Source organism: Ictalurus furcatus, chromosome 9 (genome assembly GCF_023375685.1).
Source record: "Ictalurus furcatus strain D&B chromosome 9, Billie_1.0, whole genome shotgun sequence".
Classification (NCBI taxonomy): Eukaryota; Metazoa; Chordata; class Actinopteri; order Siluriformes; family Ictaluridae; genus Ictalurus; species Ictalurus furcatus.
Window position 1 is genome coordinate 12604891 of NC_071263.1, and position 17896 is coordinate 12622786.

At 39.1% G+C, this 17896-nt stretch overlaps 1 protein-coding gene across 1 annotated transcript; it reads right to left on the minus strand.

Moving 5' to 3' along the window:
• Positions 1 to 5645: 5645 nt before the first annotated feature.
• Positions 5646 to 9154, minus strand: sox11a (SRY-box transcription factor 11a). Its single transcript, XM_053632169.1, has one exon. It carries the CDS (start codon positions 9054 to 9056, stop codon positions 7938 to 7940), a length of 1119 nt encoding a protein of 372 aa, XP_053488144.1. The 5' UTR covers positions 9057 to 9154; the 3' UTR covers positions 5646 to 7937.
• Positions 9155 to 17896: the final 8742 nt, after the last annotated feature.

Consider the following 17896-nt stretch of genomic DNA (forward strand, 5'->3'; position numbering starts at 1 on the left):
CAAAAGCTTGGTGAATTCCTGCAGCATCATGGATGAACAAATTAGTTTTTACTTTGATCAGGCACTCACTCAAGCTGAAATAGCTTTATTTATTTATAGTCAGTGTTTGACAACTTCCACATTATTGTCTGACACTTGAGAAGATGACATCTCTCTCTGTTAATGCATAGATAGAGTCCATTTCTACAGCAAATTATCTAATTTATGATGGCAATGTCGAAGACGCCAGCATGCATGCAACACCAGTCCCATTCATAAGGTGCAAGATTTTCTCATGATAAAATTACATCATGAGATGTCAAAATCATAAGAAAACAACTTTTGTTATGTTGAGATCACAAGATCACAAGAATCTAGTAATACTCTGGTAATAATTACATAACCCTACCTTCACATGTAAAACAAGTCCCATTTTAATAGGACTTTATACTCATTTTAGCCAGGTTTCAGTCCTACTGAGCAGTGAATGACGAAACCCATGGAACGTCCTTTGATATCATCTGTTTGCATCATAATGATTGGGTATGAAAATCAACAAGCAACATACCTTGTCCTTCATCTCAGCACACAATAAATATCCGATGGTCCCCACAACCAGGAATCCAAGAAAGGTGAAAGAGCTGAGGATGCATAAACCATGAGTTAATGAAGAATATGGAATCATGCAATCATTAAAGAAAACTCAAAAGAAATCATTTGCCTGACTGACAGTGTCACATTGCATTGGCCTAAAAGCTTGACATGGAAAAAGGCAACTTTTTATTGAAGTAACTAGTCTATTTAGTCCATTGTCTTTAGCGCCACAGCTTTTAACCTTTTCCAGCTGGTCCAAGCTCTTTTCAGATACAACACAGCGAAATGTTTTTTTCTCAAATCGGCCTGATTTTCCTCTCCCCAGTGGACCACAGCACAGGACCCTGCCATATTCTATAGTGTATGGAATGTAAAGTTCAACCCTTAGGACAGTATTCACACCTGTGCAGGCCATGGTATCAGCATATTTGTGTTGAAATTGATTGTACAGGGGTGGAGGTTTAGCCTTGTAGCATTGATCTTAATTCCAGCAAAGGACACAAAAGCCTAGATTTGAACTGGATCTGGGCCTTAGTCCTGTGTCTTTGGATAGGAAGATAGTTTTCAGCAAATAAAGTTTTCTTGTCATTTTCATGGGACCATTTAAGTGGTTAATGGTACTATACATGGTACAGATGGCTAATTACTTCAAATAACACATAATCAGCCTGTGCATTTATTCATTCTAACACAGTGAAGAAGTAAGCAAAAAAAAAAAATGACACCATTGCATATGCCTTGATACCTGAGGTCTTACACCCAAAGGCATGCATAACGTTCTGCATTTGTTGTGCTCCTATGCTTACTATTACATTTATCTATACTTTATCTAAATCTGATCATATGTGTATGAATTGAATTAAAATAGGGGCATTCAAATTCAAAGTGACTGATTTTTTTTATTTATTTGCTCTAAACATTTTGGGATCAGGAGGCCAAAAGAATGCAGCATATAATTATAATTCTCAATATCATGGCTTACTTTCATAACATTAGACCTGGCAGTACACACAGTTAATGGCATTTTTGGCAACCACTGTTCTTGTTGAGGCACATCTGTGAAAGCGTAGAGAAATCATTACCATGTTTGAGGAGCTACATAACGAATTATATGTTCACTCAGCAAGCTTTACAGTGTGCCAGAAAGCAGGCCAATAACTAAAGGCCATGATATCATAACAGTCAGACTTTTTAGCATTTATAAAGTGCTGTTGGGTTAAATATAGTTTTAGTCAGTGATATTTCTGTTCACTTCAGGGTAACAGCATGGCTGTTTAGTCATTTAGAACACATCTGTATGATTCAGAGGAATAAGTTATAGACTGTGTGAGAGAAACTACGGCCCTCCCTTTCATACTGAAACATACAGTGGACTTTTGCATCAAAGGCTAATGGTCATTGCAACATGTATCTACTCTGGTTCTTTGTCAGCAAGCAGTTATAGCAAATTTATTTCATCACTTCTTTATCACAAAATAGCAAATCTCTCTCACTATGTCTGAAATGTGCCACTGTTTATGCAAGGACCATCAAGAAAAAAAAAAACACTGCATATGTGTGCGTGTGCATATAAGTGTGTGTGTTCAATATTAACCCTGAAAGGGATGCCGTTATGGCAGAAGGTGTGCTAACCCAATTCGTGGCAGCACTGAATTCATTATGAAAATTAAAAACAAAAAAAAATCTTCTAGTCACCCACACTTCTGCAAAAAAGCTGGGGGGGGGAGGGCGGGGGGTTGATGTGCTAATTATTTACTCAAGCTGCAGAGACTTTCAAATTAGACCCCGTGCTGATGCAAATGGTGAAGGGTTGTCCTAATGGGGTAACCGGGGTAACATATGAATTGAGGGAGAAAGCAGGGGACGTTGAGGATTACAATGGTCACTGGGCAGAGTGCATTGGAGAGGGCCCCTATAGAGAACAAGAAAAGGAGAAGCCAGTCCAGGGCCCCGGAGCAGTATTAGATTACAGCCACATTTGAATGGCCAAGCATCCGCTGCTGGTCTGCTGAAAACCACATGCCCTTAAGCTATTGTCCATAACTGCTTGTGCAGAGCTTGGGAGAAACTGTCTTTTCATCTAGTACTCTCCAAAAGGTTTGCTACTTTCATCACTTGTCTGATAATTGGCAGATTAAAAAGAGGAGGTAGAGCAATGGGGGTGTTTTTCATCCATTTCTGTTCCACTGTAAATGCAGGGAAACAGAAATAGCCAAGACTGAATGAGATGAGATGAAATTGGGAGTGAGGGGTTGTGAGTGGCAATCACTCTACTTCTGGAGTTAACATGGCTCTCTCTCTCGCTCTGTCGCTCTCTTTCTCTCAAAGGAACCAAATCAAAAGACAGAAAAGAAGGATTTCAGGAAGAATTACATACCTAAATCCATGCATCTGGGCAGCAGTCCAAACAGACTGCACCTAGTAGATAAAGAAAACAAGGAAGAAATGTGCACTAATATTTCTCTCAGTAAAACATTCGGTGTGTATTTTCAGCTCTAGACCAATAAACCCTAATAATCTAGGCACTGTGTTAATTGTATGGAGGCCATACATCAAACACTCACTGAATATAAGCAGTTGATCTAGCATTTTGCTTTTTGTAGACCACACTTTTGAACAGTAAATCAATATTCTATGCAATTATTCCTGCAATTGTATAGTAAGATTCATTCCACACAGAGCTGTTTTGCAAAAAAAAAAAAAATTGGATGGATTTCAGCATACAGGAATACATGAAATACAGGAAATACCCATTGTTCTTCTGAATTGTATTGGATTACCTTGAATTATATCAATATTTCCTGTGTGAAGCATCCAATAGAAATAGAGAATCATTTCTACAATATTTCTGCTGTGTTTTGCCTTTGACAATGTGTTACACATATTGGCCACTCTTCTAGAGAAAAAAACACCTCTTGCCCTGTGGAGCAAATGAGACATCTGCTCAAAATGTTTGCAGTTCTTTGTATTTTTTATGTCACCATTTCAAATAATTTACCAAATGAATTCTGAGAAATTACCAGGCTTGGATAGTCAGAGGGTTTGCCTATAGTGCAATGTAGTGTGTACAGCTTTCCTCCCAGATCTCTGAGTCTGTTAATTTCCCATCTACCTTGCTCGTGGTTGATATCAAATGCACATCCCTCCATGTGGTGAGGTGTTGGGGCAGGGAAAAGGCCCCACGAGGGCATGGCGAATATCAGCAGGCCAGATGGAGCAGACAATCTCTAAAGCGTCTGTCGAAAGGCCAACACATGCAAAACCATTAACACGGAGCACAGCCTGGGGGCTCGGGCAACACACTAAGGGGAAGTTAGCAGGGAAATGTTTTACTAGGAAAAACTGGCATGGATATGGATAAACATAAAAATTCTCAGATTACCACACACTCACACACATTTGTCTTACTATCCTTGTGAGGAATTTCCATTGACAAACTTTAACTTTAACCTCTTTTGAAAACTTTTGTCTCCTTTATGTTTTTAAATTAAAAATAAAAAATTGTCCCCATTAGGAAGATTTTACAGACTTCATCATGGGGACAAACCAAATGTCCCCACAAGGTTACATTTGGTCCCCAAGATAATATACAAATATTCCCACACACAAATATGTGCTGCCTGGTCACATAGCAGGAAATTAGAAACCAAGGCTAAGACATTAGGCACAACATATACAATACAATATGTACATAATCTTTTGAAATAAATTCTGTTTGATATTTAATTCTGCTAAGGATGAAGATCTTTGGATAACTCATTCGGTATATTGGTTAACACAGCATATATAGAAAATTTACACACACCAAATACAGAAAATAGCAAAAAATATCAATGAGTAGAAACGAGTAAATATGAAATGTACCAGTTGCACTCCACCAAGCTTACACTGATTAGTAAACTGACAAGATACATTACTCTCTCAGTAATTCTTTAACTTTCTGTAAATAAATAAATAAATAAATAAATAAAATGTAGAAGCCCACTGGACCTTTTACATCCTCAAAGCATGCATAACAAAATGATGTAAATTGTTACTGTTGATTGGCATGAAATGCCAAGAATAGTCCACAAATGACAGAAACACATTAGGTCTACGCAGGAGGTGTGTATTCATTGTTCAGTGAATGCATTTGAAAGTGTATGGAGGCCCACTGCTGTCAATTATACAGAATCTAACCGTTTTGCTTCCTTTCAGTTGCTTGTGATTTGCAATGAGGTCTCGAGGCAGGGGAGAGTCATCTGCCTTTTGATACAATAGTGTAAATACTGTTGACCTTTTCCCCCCTATAGACAGAAGCAGTGCCTCTGAAACAGTATAAGTTAGAAAATCTTGATACCATTCAAACTGCAATAAGATCTGAAAAATTACTTAAATTAAAATGACTGACTACTGCTAGAGGAGGCTAAAGAATATTGGATAGATGAAACATTTTATGCTTTCCCTTAAGCTAAGTTTTGTTCTCATTTCCAACAACCTGCTGATCTGAAACTGCTTCTGGGCAGTCAGCTCACTGACGGAGTGCTTTATGTAGATGTCACATACGACATTTAGCTGAGACGTACTGCTTTTTTTATGAATGATGAGAAATTACTTTTCCGTTGTCACCCCTGTTTCTCCCAACTGCATTGGTATAGATACTATCTCGCTCAGAGTCACCCGAGCATTTTGAATTTCGATTTATTTAAAAGAGGAAACAGGGAGGAACTGCAACGGGTCACTAATTTCATTTTGCCACGTTGCAGCGGCATTAGCCCTGAGCAGATTTTTCAGAGGAGCACAAAATCAATGCACACATTCTGTAGGGAATAGCCTTCCGAATCCATTAGTAATCTTGACCAGCAGGTCAAGTAAAGTAATAGCTAGATAAATGTTTTATTACAGATTCTCATACTGACTGAATGACTAAAGCAAACATATATTGCACATATATGCATGTGAAATATGTTGTGTGTTAATACAGACAGATGACGTCATGCCCGTGTGTTCTCTCAGTGACCGCTGTCTGACACACAAAAAGGGATTGTCTTTCTCTTTTACACTCAGTGGAATAGATGCATGCATAGCTAATCTTAAACATATGACGTTTATAAATTATTGCTATCACAAGATAGATAGATAGATAGATAGATAGATAGATAGATACCAGAACATAGTTTTCAGAAAAGAACAGTTGAGTGTCATTAGTCAGAGTAGGCCTTCTGAGTGTGTGAGACGTGTGCATGTGTGTGCGTTGGGGGAGTAGACATGTGTGGGGCACCCACGCTCTGCCTCTACTCTTCACTCTAACAGACCACCAGAGTCCACCAATCACAGTGCACAGCTTTCAAACGGCGCAAAATTTGATTTCTTAAAGGAGCCGCAGAGTGAGCTTAACTCAAGAGACAGATTATGTTTTTGATAAAGTGCTTGAAAACCATTCAGAAATTAGACATCAAACACAGTGTAGCTTCTAGACTCATATTATTGGTTAATTGGCATGTCAGCTATGCTTATGTTGTATTTTTTGTCATAGGTTACACAAAATTTGCCTGATGTGTGTTTTGAGAAGCCCGTCAAAGAATATTCAAGTAATATTTATTTTCAACAGACAATCCCCCGCCACTTCCTCTAGCTGATATCCTTGTTAAGAAACTAGAAGCACGATTTATGGTGTAGATATTTATTTATTAAAACATGAGTCAAAAAGATTCACACTTGGAATGTGAGACAACTGCTGCTCAATGCGTCACCACTTCTCTTGGTTTTCACATTCCCGAACACATATTCGAAACAGACTTCATGTAAGACCCACATCAAATAAACAAAATCTGCTTAAGTGCAAGAAACCAAAAAAAATACAGGTCTATGGTTGTATTTAGAAAAGAAGGCAGTCTTACGTTGAACATAAAACGTTCCATCATATGAAACAAGGATATGGAATGTACTTTTCTTTTTGCTTGCTTGACATTTTTTCAGCCAGCTTACCTACAATCAATACCTGCCAAATTTTTATTATTGTTTTAAACAGGGTCGTTTTCTATAGCTTTCTTGTAGTAAATCAAATGTTTTTAGAGGGATACTGGTTTTATTTATTTATTTTCTATCCACAGTAATGCATCATGTCATGTGGTCATTCTCAATTTCTTTTCCATCAGTTCCAGCTGATTACTTTCCTTATCACTGTAAAGACAGACTTCAGCATGGTGACAGATCATATTGTACATAGCCCACATGTCTGCCTGGCCACCATTTGCTACAATAAAAATGTAGATGGTCTGCATTTACATGTAAATATATTGCACAAACAAAAAAATGAAGGGGAAACAATATGTGCCATAACAAATAATAATAATAATTAAAAAAAAAAATCCAGTTTCACACCTGCGATTTGGGACCCATCCACATATCACCAGTATGATATACATAAACTCCTAACTTTTACTATTTTACAGTACATATACAATCTGGAAACTAGTACCAGCATGGAGGTACATCTCTTTTCTCTCCCTTACAAATGCCATTATGTTCTACAAATACTGGACGAATCTGATCTACAACTGTACAAAAACAAAAACAAAAAAGCTTCAAATCACAAGGCATTGCTGAGTCGAGTCTGAATTGATCTGGGACTCGCTTTTAAATGCTCAGATAAACTAATGTGGGAAAGAAGTGCCTGAAACTCACTGAGCGCGCGGTAAAGAACATTCCCCCTTTTTTGCACTGTACAAAAATACGCCTGAAAATAGTTTGCTTTCTTTTAAAAACATGAGGTCTGTTTATGTATCAAAACGGTTCCTCCGACAACTGTGACTCCGGAGAGGATTAAAATAGGCTGCTTTAAGGTTCACGCCGGTAGGTAAACGAGAATCGGGTATAAAAACAGACAAAAGAAGACCTTTCGAAAGAACAGAAACGACCGTGTTTTTTTGTTTTGTTTTGTTTTAAGCTGGCGTCCTGAATGAACGGTGAAAAAAAGTTCACAGATTCGCTTCGAGTCAGTCCACAGTCTTAATGAGTTCATCTCCCTGCAGTTATAAAGAGGGTTAAAGATGCATAGAAGTTCTCAGATTTTTTCCCCATTGCGGCCCGACTGTAGTCGATCGATATATTGTAGACCTACAGAAAAAATCCTTAAAACCCTGTCATGCTGCCAGAAAAAAAGTCTGTTTTCATTTACGCTTCCTTCTCTCTCTCTCTCTCTCTCTGCTACAGTACCCTTCTTCATACGCATCTACTCCTCCAACCTTTCTCTCTCCTTTCCCCCAAACTGCTAAGCAGTCTTACACCGCAAGGTGATGGAGGATCACAACAAACAAACGTGTACACGACACGTCAAATTCATCATTTTGTTTTCAGTCCTTCTGCCGAACGTTATTACTGTTTTAGTACGTAAACACCAGGTCGGAAAAGTTTTTCTCGAGCCAGTCGCCGGCGATCATTTCGCTCAATTCGGGTGTGCAGTAGTCGGGGAACTCAAAGTGCGAGCCGAGGCTGCCTTCACTGAACGAGTCCAAGTCCTTATCCACTAGGGAGAAAGAGAGATTTGAAGCGAGGCCGCCCGACTCGGAGCACTGTGAAGCTGCCGCTAAATTGAGGCTGAAATCGAACAGGAGGTCGTCCGAGTCGTCGCTCGAGCTGGACGATGTGGACACGGAGCGCGCCGAGGCTGGCGAGGACGACGAGGAGGAGGAGGAGGTGCACGCCGGGCTCTGCTTGGTGATGTTCTTGAAGTTGTAGTAGAGGCGCGCGCCGTGTGGCGCTGAGCTCCGCGTCGCGTCTTCGTACATACTGGCGGTCTCCGGGTCTGCGCCGGCGCTCAGCGTGGGACTGGCGGGAACTTTAGCCGCGCTATATGCGCGAGTCTGCTCCTCGTCGTCTAGGCCCTTTAAGCGCGCCCGCGTCCTCTCCTCCTCATACTCGTAGTCGTCATCGTCATCATCATCCGTAAACTCGCTCTTCACGATTTTTGCCACTTTGGCACTCTTGTACGCGTAGTCGTCCGCGTACTTGCTTCCAGACTTGCTCGTTTTCAGTTTGGGACACTTCTTGTTGGAGGCACCGCCGCTCTTCGGCATCTTCGCGCATGACTTCTCAGGAGACAGCGCCGATTTGGACGAGTTATTGTCCAGCTTTGGTTTTTTCTTCGGACGGTATTTGTAGTCAGGGTAGTCTGCCATGTGCTTCAAGCGCAACCGCTCGGCTTCGCGAATGAACGGGATCTTCTCACTGTCCTTCAGCATTTTCCAGCGTTTGCCCAGGCGCTTGGATATCTCGGCGTTGTGCATGTCTGGCGACTGCTCCATGATCTTTCTCCGCTCGATTTTGGACCATACCATAAACGCATTCATGGGCCGCTTGATATGGCCGGTGGCTGTCCGGCACCAGTCCGGGTTCATCTCGGAGCCGGGCACCGGGCTGCACGCCATAAACTCGCTCTCGTCAGAGTCGGTCGCCTCTCTGGACAAACTCTCCGTCTCGCAGTTCTCCGTCTGCTGTACCATGCTTCTGTTATCACCCTCGCAGCACCTCTCTCTCCCAATGCCAGAGTCTCTGTACAATATTTCACCAGTGCGCGTCTGCTCGCTGCGTTAACTCACGCTCATCCACTGTTCCCAGAGTTACAAACCGCCTTCTTAACTAGTTTTTTGCTTTTTTCCTGGCCATGATGTCACCACGAGCGCTCCAATCGCTGCCTCTCAGCTCCGCCCATCGCACCCACTGCGTCTCCTTAACCCTTTTGGCGCTCCCCGTTGACGCCTGGCCTGGCACAGGGTTACCAGAGTGCTATCCCACCTTACTGAATTGTACTATCTCTATTTAAACCAGTCTAGGGGGAAAATTCCCTGGGCTGTGGTAGATGGCCTCTTTTGTTGATTTTCCCTCATTTGTGTTATTAATAAAACATTTAAGTTGATTGGGTTTAATTTTACCTATAAATTGATTAATGATTGAGCTGAAAAGAGTTGATCGATCTGGAAACCCTAAATGGATCACCCGCATATCAGGACATATTGTAAATCTTAAGTATAGACGTTAAACAAACAGACAAAAAACGATATATGTTCAAGAATAACAGACACAAAACTGAAATCTATGAATGTGGATGGAAGCAATTTTCTTTCCCTACCCCATACCATCCCCCTCTTTCACTCTCTCAATAGGATACTGAAGGTGGCGCTTGGACACTGTTCCTGTGTGCACAAGCACGCGTGTTGCTTTAGCTGTTCTACATGAATTGACTGAATATTAGAGAATATAGTTCAATAAACAATGTTTGACTTTGAAGTGGGTTCTCCTTTTACTACATGATTTATGTCAGTAAGTAGCCTAAATCTGACAGGCTTGCTACTGTTGCTTGTATGGTTGCATTTTACATTTCCTTCATTGTTAACAAAGCTATCTATCATGGTCCAATCCTAATCCTATCCACTCTGGTGATGCTGAGGTTTCGTGTTTAAACAAAGAACACTAAAATCAACTATAAAAGCAAAGTAATAAAGGTTCTCTCCAACGGTATAATCTGTGACAAACATTGTTTTAATGAAAAAAGGAAAATAACACTGGTGTTACTGCGTGTGTTTAGTTTGCTGTGTCTAGAGGAACTTGTGTGTTTCAAGTGTAATGCCGTTACACGTAGTTAACAGTTAGTTTAGCCCAAAATGTGTTCTATTAAATATTTACCCAGCAGTTGGGCTAAAAATAACCCAATTTGGGTTGTTTTTAACCCAGTGGTTAACTGGGTTGTTTTTAACCCAGTGTACGTAACTGAATGTCAGTAAAAGAAGCCAGTGGTGTTGTAATTTTATATCTTCAGTGAACGGAGGCAAGACCAATCAGACAGGGTTTACAGGAAAATACATGGAAACACTCGTGTCTTATTGACTGACATCTCTCAATTCTGCCAAATGCTAGCTCACACAATCAGTGGGAGGAAAAATGGATATACGCTGATTACATTTTATTTATTTATTTATTTATTTATTTATTTACATTTTTTTAAACCAATAAAGGGGTTGAAACTGAAACAGTAACATCCTCTCATGCTGAGCAGGAAAACAAGGTGTGTAAATGTCTATATGAGTTCCAGTTTACGTGAACATGAGCAGAGCATAAGGAAAGATTATGTACTTTGCATGGCACTGTAGCAGCTAATCCCATAGTTTAGTTGTGCCTCCCCTTGGCTAGCGACACCAAGCTAGTCTAGTTAGAAAAGTTTTATATTTTGTTGGTCTGGTAGTCCTCAAACAGTGACAACACCCGAGGCAAGTTTTATGATAAAGCCAACTTTTTCTGATCATGTCATACATTGACGCGTGCTAAAATTAATGAAAGAACTTTGAGTTTCACTTTATAGTGTATTTTTGTAGGTTTGATAGATTTTGAAAGTAACTTGAAAGTAAAGTAATTAGCAATCTGATAACTTTTTATATGCAGTAATCAGTAATGTAATCAAATTGCAATTTTAAGGTAGTAATTAGTAATATGTAGTGGATTACATTTTTTGATTAATCTACCCAACACTGGTCTATTCCCATTTCGTCATTTAGGGATGCTACTAGAATTGATGCATTTGCTGCAACTGTGTGAATTTTTATTTTGTCCCCTAGAGGGCAATCACTAGCCCCTTTGCCACTGTCACCTTCCCCTGTACTGCTGCTATTAGTTGCCCCTGCTTGAGACCTGTTTTTTCCCCTTCTCTGTAGCTTGGGATTGGATTCGAATGAGGTATGCTGATTCTTGATATGCTTTCAAATCAATTTATATCATAAGCCTGATTTGGCCTGGACTTTGTAAGTATTCAACAGCCATGCCATAGCAGTGTGCAGGGTTTATACAGCTCTTAAACAACTATGTGTGTTCACTGGTTTTTATATTAAACTGTCCATACCTTTTACAATCACCACAGTCAGTTCTACAGAGCAATAAAAATAACAACCTTTTATCCAGAACCCACCTATTACAGTGGAGAGTGCAAGAAGCCTGTCTCTGTCCCTTGGGAAGAAAGATAGGACAAATGTGTGTGCGTGTGTGTGCTTTTTTGGTGGGGGGCCTGGTTGTATGTGCAGTCTTACTGCAATTTAGTCTGAGTTGCATCATCATGCGCGCGCGCGCGCGCACACACACACACACATAACACACAGAGGGCTGAATAAGAGCGGCTTAATGATGTGCTCCTCATTAGCATGGCTCGTTAAGGGCTGTGAATGAGGTGTGAGTGTCAGCTGCTGCAGAGGTGGGAGTCATACAGAAAGGGGAGGGTCCCTCTGTGCAGAGAAATCTGAGACGCCCTCTGCCTCAAGTATGATACAAAGACCCACATACACACGAACACATGCAAGGAATGTGTGAGTCTGTAAACAGATAAAGCAATAATACTGGTGGCCTTTGTCTTTGCATACAATCAGAAGTTTTAAGATCGTTTCTCACTTGTCCTGCCTCATGACCAGAAAAAAAATATAAATAAATAAAAATAATAATAAAAAAAAATTTGGGATGATGTAACAGCACAACAGCCTTTTCTGAACACAATAAATACACTGGGCACATGTTAAATATGTATTTAAATAGATTCATTCTCACTTAATATGTGGACAAATACTCAAAAGACAAGCCCTTAAACCATGTAGAGCTGTGCTTACCATTAAAATGCAATTCACATGTGGAATAAAATCTTTGTTTGCTTATCTAAATCTCCCCAAAGCAACTGCTTTTCCTTCAGAGGAGCAGTGAAGCAAGGATCAATACAAAGGCGAACTGGGGGCTATCTGATCCTGCAAACACAATTCATCTCTTCCACATAGCTTCAAGACAGGTGGGTCTACTCTGCATGCTATCTGATGGGTCAACAAAAGGGGGAAAGGGAGTTGTTTTGGGGGCACCTACAGACGCAAATGAAGTTCTCACTCACGTTGCACACTGCTGAATGTTCTATCCTCACAGGACAAAGCCTTTCTCAATTTAAAGGAAGTTTTTAATGCTAATGGCACAATTCACCCAACTGTATTCAAATACTCTGTAACTATGCAATAGGTGAAATATTCATCCCTGGAGTTATCATGGTGTGCTCTATTATCTGAACAGTGTGGCTAATATTCTCTAAGAAGTCTTAAGAATATAAATTGATATGTGTGGAGTGAATAATGGTAGCTTTTTAAATGTGGGCAAATATCATATAGAGCCTGTAATCTGTCTCCCAAACACCATCTGTCAGAGTAAAAATAACTACTTCTAATAATACAGAGAACTGTTAGAAGACACTATAAGATAGTAATGGGTTCTGCAACATCATTCTGAGTAGTTCTGTATATGATTTGAAATTTAAAATAGGAACAGTTCCCTTAGATTAGGCAGAAAATACATAGTTTATTAAGACTCCATAATTAACTTTCTCTGTGTAGTAATGCTTCTTTGCTATGTTTTGCTCAGATGACATTAACACTGTTTTCCTTCAGGTTAATATTGTCATTAATTCCAAGTGTTACACCAGGACACCAGGAGTTTGAGTGAGAGTAAGGATGAAGGAAGGAGAAGGTTGCTGCTGCATATTATCCAACAAATGCAGCTGTACTTAGCAGTGTCTCAACACAGGTATCTTGCCATGCATGAACCAGCTGATGGCTGACACTTCTCTAAAATGCCATTAAGCAGCCCTCAAACAAGACAAAAGCTGGGCAGATCCTCAGTTCTCAGCTCTCCTCCATCCCCCCAGGCAGAGTACAATTTCCCAAGCCTCTTTCGTGGCTGGAACCCTAAATGACCAATTTAGTGAGAAAGCCAAAGCCACCACAGCCAAGTGGTGGAAAAAATTAAAGAATTACAGGAATTGAAGCAGCAACAGCTGTGAAACCACCTTCCAGCTCCTGGAATTTATTGAGAAAACACATGCTGAGACTTCTGTTCAGGGTGCCGGTCACTCATTCACCCACAAAGGTGAAACATGGGCTGTTGTCATGCAGCTCCTCAGTGCTTAAAAACTCCAGCAGTGACATTCACCCATTATCATTTTACTACATCTCCCAGTTCACCTCAATTTTGCTGTGGCATTTTGGAAAATTTTCATTCATTGTACAACTACCTTCTGAGTGTTTGTGTGTCTTGGGCCAATAAACATGTATTGAGATTGCCCTCGGGGCCCAAGGACTGGGGTAATGAGAGTGTGTTTAGTCTAGAGAGACTGGGACAAATGTTGATGGATTGCATGGCTATGGGTTAACTTCCTCTAACACACACTAAAGCATTGAGAATGAGCTAGCATTCTGCTCATTTTTGCGTGCCTACAAGGTATGTGAGGGAGAAAAGCGAAAACTTTTACTGTGAACAGAAGAGTGCATGAACATAGACTTCTCAATTTATGGTTAATCAATTTCATCAAGAAGAAAACAGTCTGTGGTGGGGGAAAAGAAAGCAGTTATCTCTACAAGTCAAAACAGAACACATGAAGAAGTTTCATGCAGCAGCCATGGCCATGAGCCATGAGCTCTACACTACAAGCACTCCTGCACTACATCAACCAGCCCTACAGACACATTTTAAACCCTGCAGTTAACAGATTTAATGAATTACAAATGAAGGACTAAATTACCAAAAAATATAAAAGAACAAAAGTATTTGCGTGATTACATGTAACTCTTCTAACACTGAATTTAAGAAACTATGGATTGAACCATTTAAAAGTTATGGTAATATGCCATTTTAGGTAACAATCAAGTGTTAGGTTAATGTAATATCAGTGGGACACATTTCGCACCAGAATCGTGGACTCACCGGATTTCTTTTTTCAAAATATTTTATATCTATTTCTTTGAAATTTCTTGATTAAATCAATACTTGCAATTCCTAGTTTTCTTCAATCATCATAAAGTATACACAGTATATATATATATATATATATATATATATATATATATATATATATATATATATATATATATATATATATACATATGGAGATGTTCTAGCAGTACTTGTACTGTGTTGATTTACATTTATTCAATCCATAGCGACTTACAAATGAGGAAATTAGGGGTTGCAAGTTAGGGGTTAGTTAATTGTTCAAGGAAGAAGTGGTCTTTAGCTGTTTTAACCTCTTAAACTCTCAGGCCATCAGTAGGTCCAGACTTACATTCCTCACTTTTGTAAATACATACACAGACTATGAGTTTGACAGTAGTTAAAAAAATTCATAATACTTATTGAATGATATGTATTAAGAAAGATTTCCAAACTAGGGGTCATAACCCCACATGGGTTCACCTGATTTAAAAATGGGGTTGCAAGAGAGTCTCAGAACTTTCCCTTTGGTTTCATTTAATTATTTTACAAAGTAGTGTAAGAAATAATTTGGCAATATTTTGAAATGTTACTGGGACTTACATGCAGACAAGCCATGTTTAATTTAATAGGTGCTATATTAGTCTTTTTCACTATACTGATACACTGCAGTAGTGTAGTTCAGCAAAAAATGTTTACATATTTCCTCATCCATTTACCTTCACTAAACAAACTAGCATTCTTTCTCAAATGGCATACTTATGTAATATTCTAGACCATTATTGCGTACTAACACAAGGTTTTCCTACAGTTAGTGTTTGAATTTTAAAAATCTCTCATGTGCCGTGTTGGGTAAGTTACTCAAAAAAAGCAATCCACTACAGATTATTAATTACTACTTTAAAATTGTAATCTGTTTACATTACTGATTACTGCATGTAAAAAGTAATCATATTACTAATTACTTTACTTTGATGTTACTTTCAAAACTTATGAAACCTACAAAATTACACTATAAAGTGAAACTCAGTGTTCTTTCAGTAATTTTAGCGCGCAATGAATGACATGATCAGAAAAAGTTGGATTTGTCATAAAACTTGCCTCGAGAGTTGTCACTTTTTGAAGGACTACCAGAACAATAAAATATAAAGCTTTTCTAACTCTTTTCTAACATCTGAAAAATATTAAAAGTAAAAAGAAGGGATGCACAAGAAAATTCTATTTCCCAATACACTTAGATCTTAATACTCTAGTGATAATCTCAATAAAAACGACTGTTGAGCAGATAAAATGGCTCATTTTAACATGACAGATCTTTCTTCTACAGCTTCATTCTCCACAAATGGAAACACATGAGACTTTTTGTAGAGCAGCCGCCTTTTTAATGAGGGAAAAAGGAGATCTGCTTTACCATGTTTGATCATTCAGAGCCTGGATGGAGGAAATTGTTTAAAAGTGAGCATGTTTTCACAGTAAATTTGTTCAATGTGGCCACAGCTCTGCTTAATAGAGTAATGACCCACGAGGCGTTTCACTGGCGCTGAGAAGGCTGTTTAAAGGGAGGTAAAGCATACCAATAAACATCTGTGCATAATAAATATGCACATTTTCATTCAGTTCACTAGACTTTTTTTCACATATTGGAGCATGAGCGGTTGCAAAGAGAGATGTTTAAAAGTTTGAGCCAATCACATGGACATTCCATATACTTATGAAGATACAAACTCCATTAAGGCTTACAAATCATCACTGTGGTCTGTGGTAACAGGCATTTAACAGTGACTTCTAGTTTCAGCACCACTTGATTAGTAGTTTGTCACTTTGGGAAATTTGATTCAAGGTGATTCCTTTAATGTGTGAGTTTAATTATGCCATGTGTAATTACATCGTCCCTCTCAGGTATGCCAAAAAACAAATTTATATAACGAAGTGACTGACCTGAAAATATTGCATGCTTTTTTGTGTACATCTGAGGCATATTAAAGAATATTAAGAACAACATAATCACATAATATTTCATATGTGGATTAACCACAGTGGTCATTTAAAAAATACAAAAGGGTCAACAAAATAAAAGATGCTTCTTATTTTTGTCAAAAGGCTGCTCATTTTACAGAAAATTGTTAATAACATATAACTATCAATTCTAAAAGCAAATGTTTCTGAAAACCTAAAAAATCCCCAATAAAATGAACAATACACAAGTCTGTAGCTTTTTTGACATTTTGTCATTAACCCATAAATAAAAAGTACAATAAAAATGTTTTTCTTTAATCTGTCATTTTCACTATTGGCCAAGCAAACATCATTTCATTGACTGCAATGAGTGAAACTGTTGTATTGCATGAGTGACAAGTTTCAAACAAATCCTCTACTTTATTCACATAGCATGTAACATGTTCAAATTCAAGGTCTAAACATATTAATGCAGCACTATGGTTAACTTACAGTAGTGTTATAAGGTTCTACATGGGTAAAGAATGGATAGAAGACAGAACCTTTTAATAATCAGGTCATATTACACTGTATATGTAAGTACTATGTTTGAACTCCACACTGCTTATCCAACACAGGGTCCAACGGGAGCCTGGAGCCTATCCCAGGGAACTCACAGCACAAGGTGGGGGACACCCTGGACGGGCTGCCGACCCATCACAGGGCACAATCACACACCACCGGCAATTTGGGAATGCATGTGTTTGGACTGGGGGAGGAAACCAGAGTACCCTAAGGAAATCCCGAAACACAGTGAACATGCAAACTCTGCAGGATTCTAACTCCCAACCTTGGAGGTGCAACGCGAACGTGCTAACCACAAAGCCACCGTGCCCCCCTCCACACATTCACATACAATCAGAAAGCCTTATCAAACAGTCTCTAAACACAGCCAGAATATTCATACAATGCAATTATATTAAAATGCTAATTTCCATTCTCCTCTATATTGAAGTCTTTTGTTGTCAGAGTATTAAGCGTGCACTGGCTACCTTCCTGATCAGCAAAGAGTGTTATCTTAGGGCTGCTATAAATTCTGTCATTTGAATGCACTGGGTCAAGGATAAATTTGACAGATAACATTCCTTGCCCATTATTCTCAGCAAGCAGGTAAATGGAGTCCTGTACTTGTGCTAAAAAACAGAATAATCATTCAGGCCATCAGGCACCGGCCATATTCATTCTTCAGCCAAGTAATAAAATGAAGAGGTCACACTGAGAGGGACAATGACCACTGCGGCCAAGATTGATAGGCTAGAAAGGCCAAAGAAATCCATGTTAAATCAAAGACATTTAGCGCTAATGAAAAAACCCACTGTAAATTATCTTATGAACTAATCTATTAGCGATAATGAATTCACACTGGCAGTTTAACCTTAGTTTTGCGATTCATTATAGCCGAGATTAACAAGGGATAAAACTTAAGTGGCGCGTCTGCAGGGAATTACGTCTGGGGGCCTGTTGTCAATCACGCCTTGCGTTCTGATGTCTTCCATTAGATGAGATGAATTAAATAAGACTTTCTTTCGCGCATAGAGACGCTTTCCCCAAGATAGTTAACTCTTCATTAACCAAA

Bases quoted from the DNA above. Each gene is read 5' to 3' on its own strand.
- sox11a (XM_053632169.1), bottom strand. From the start codon at position 9,056: ATGGTACAGCAGACGGAGAACTGCGAGACGGAGAGTTTGTCCAGAGAG.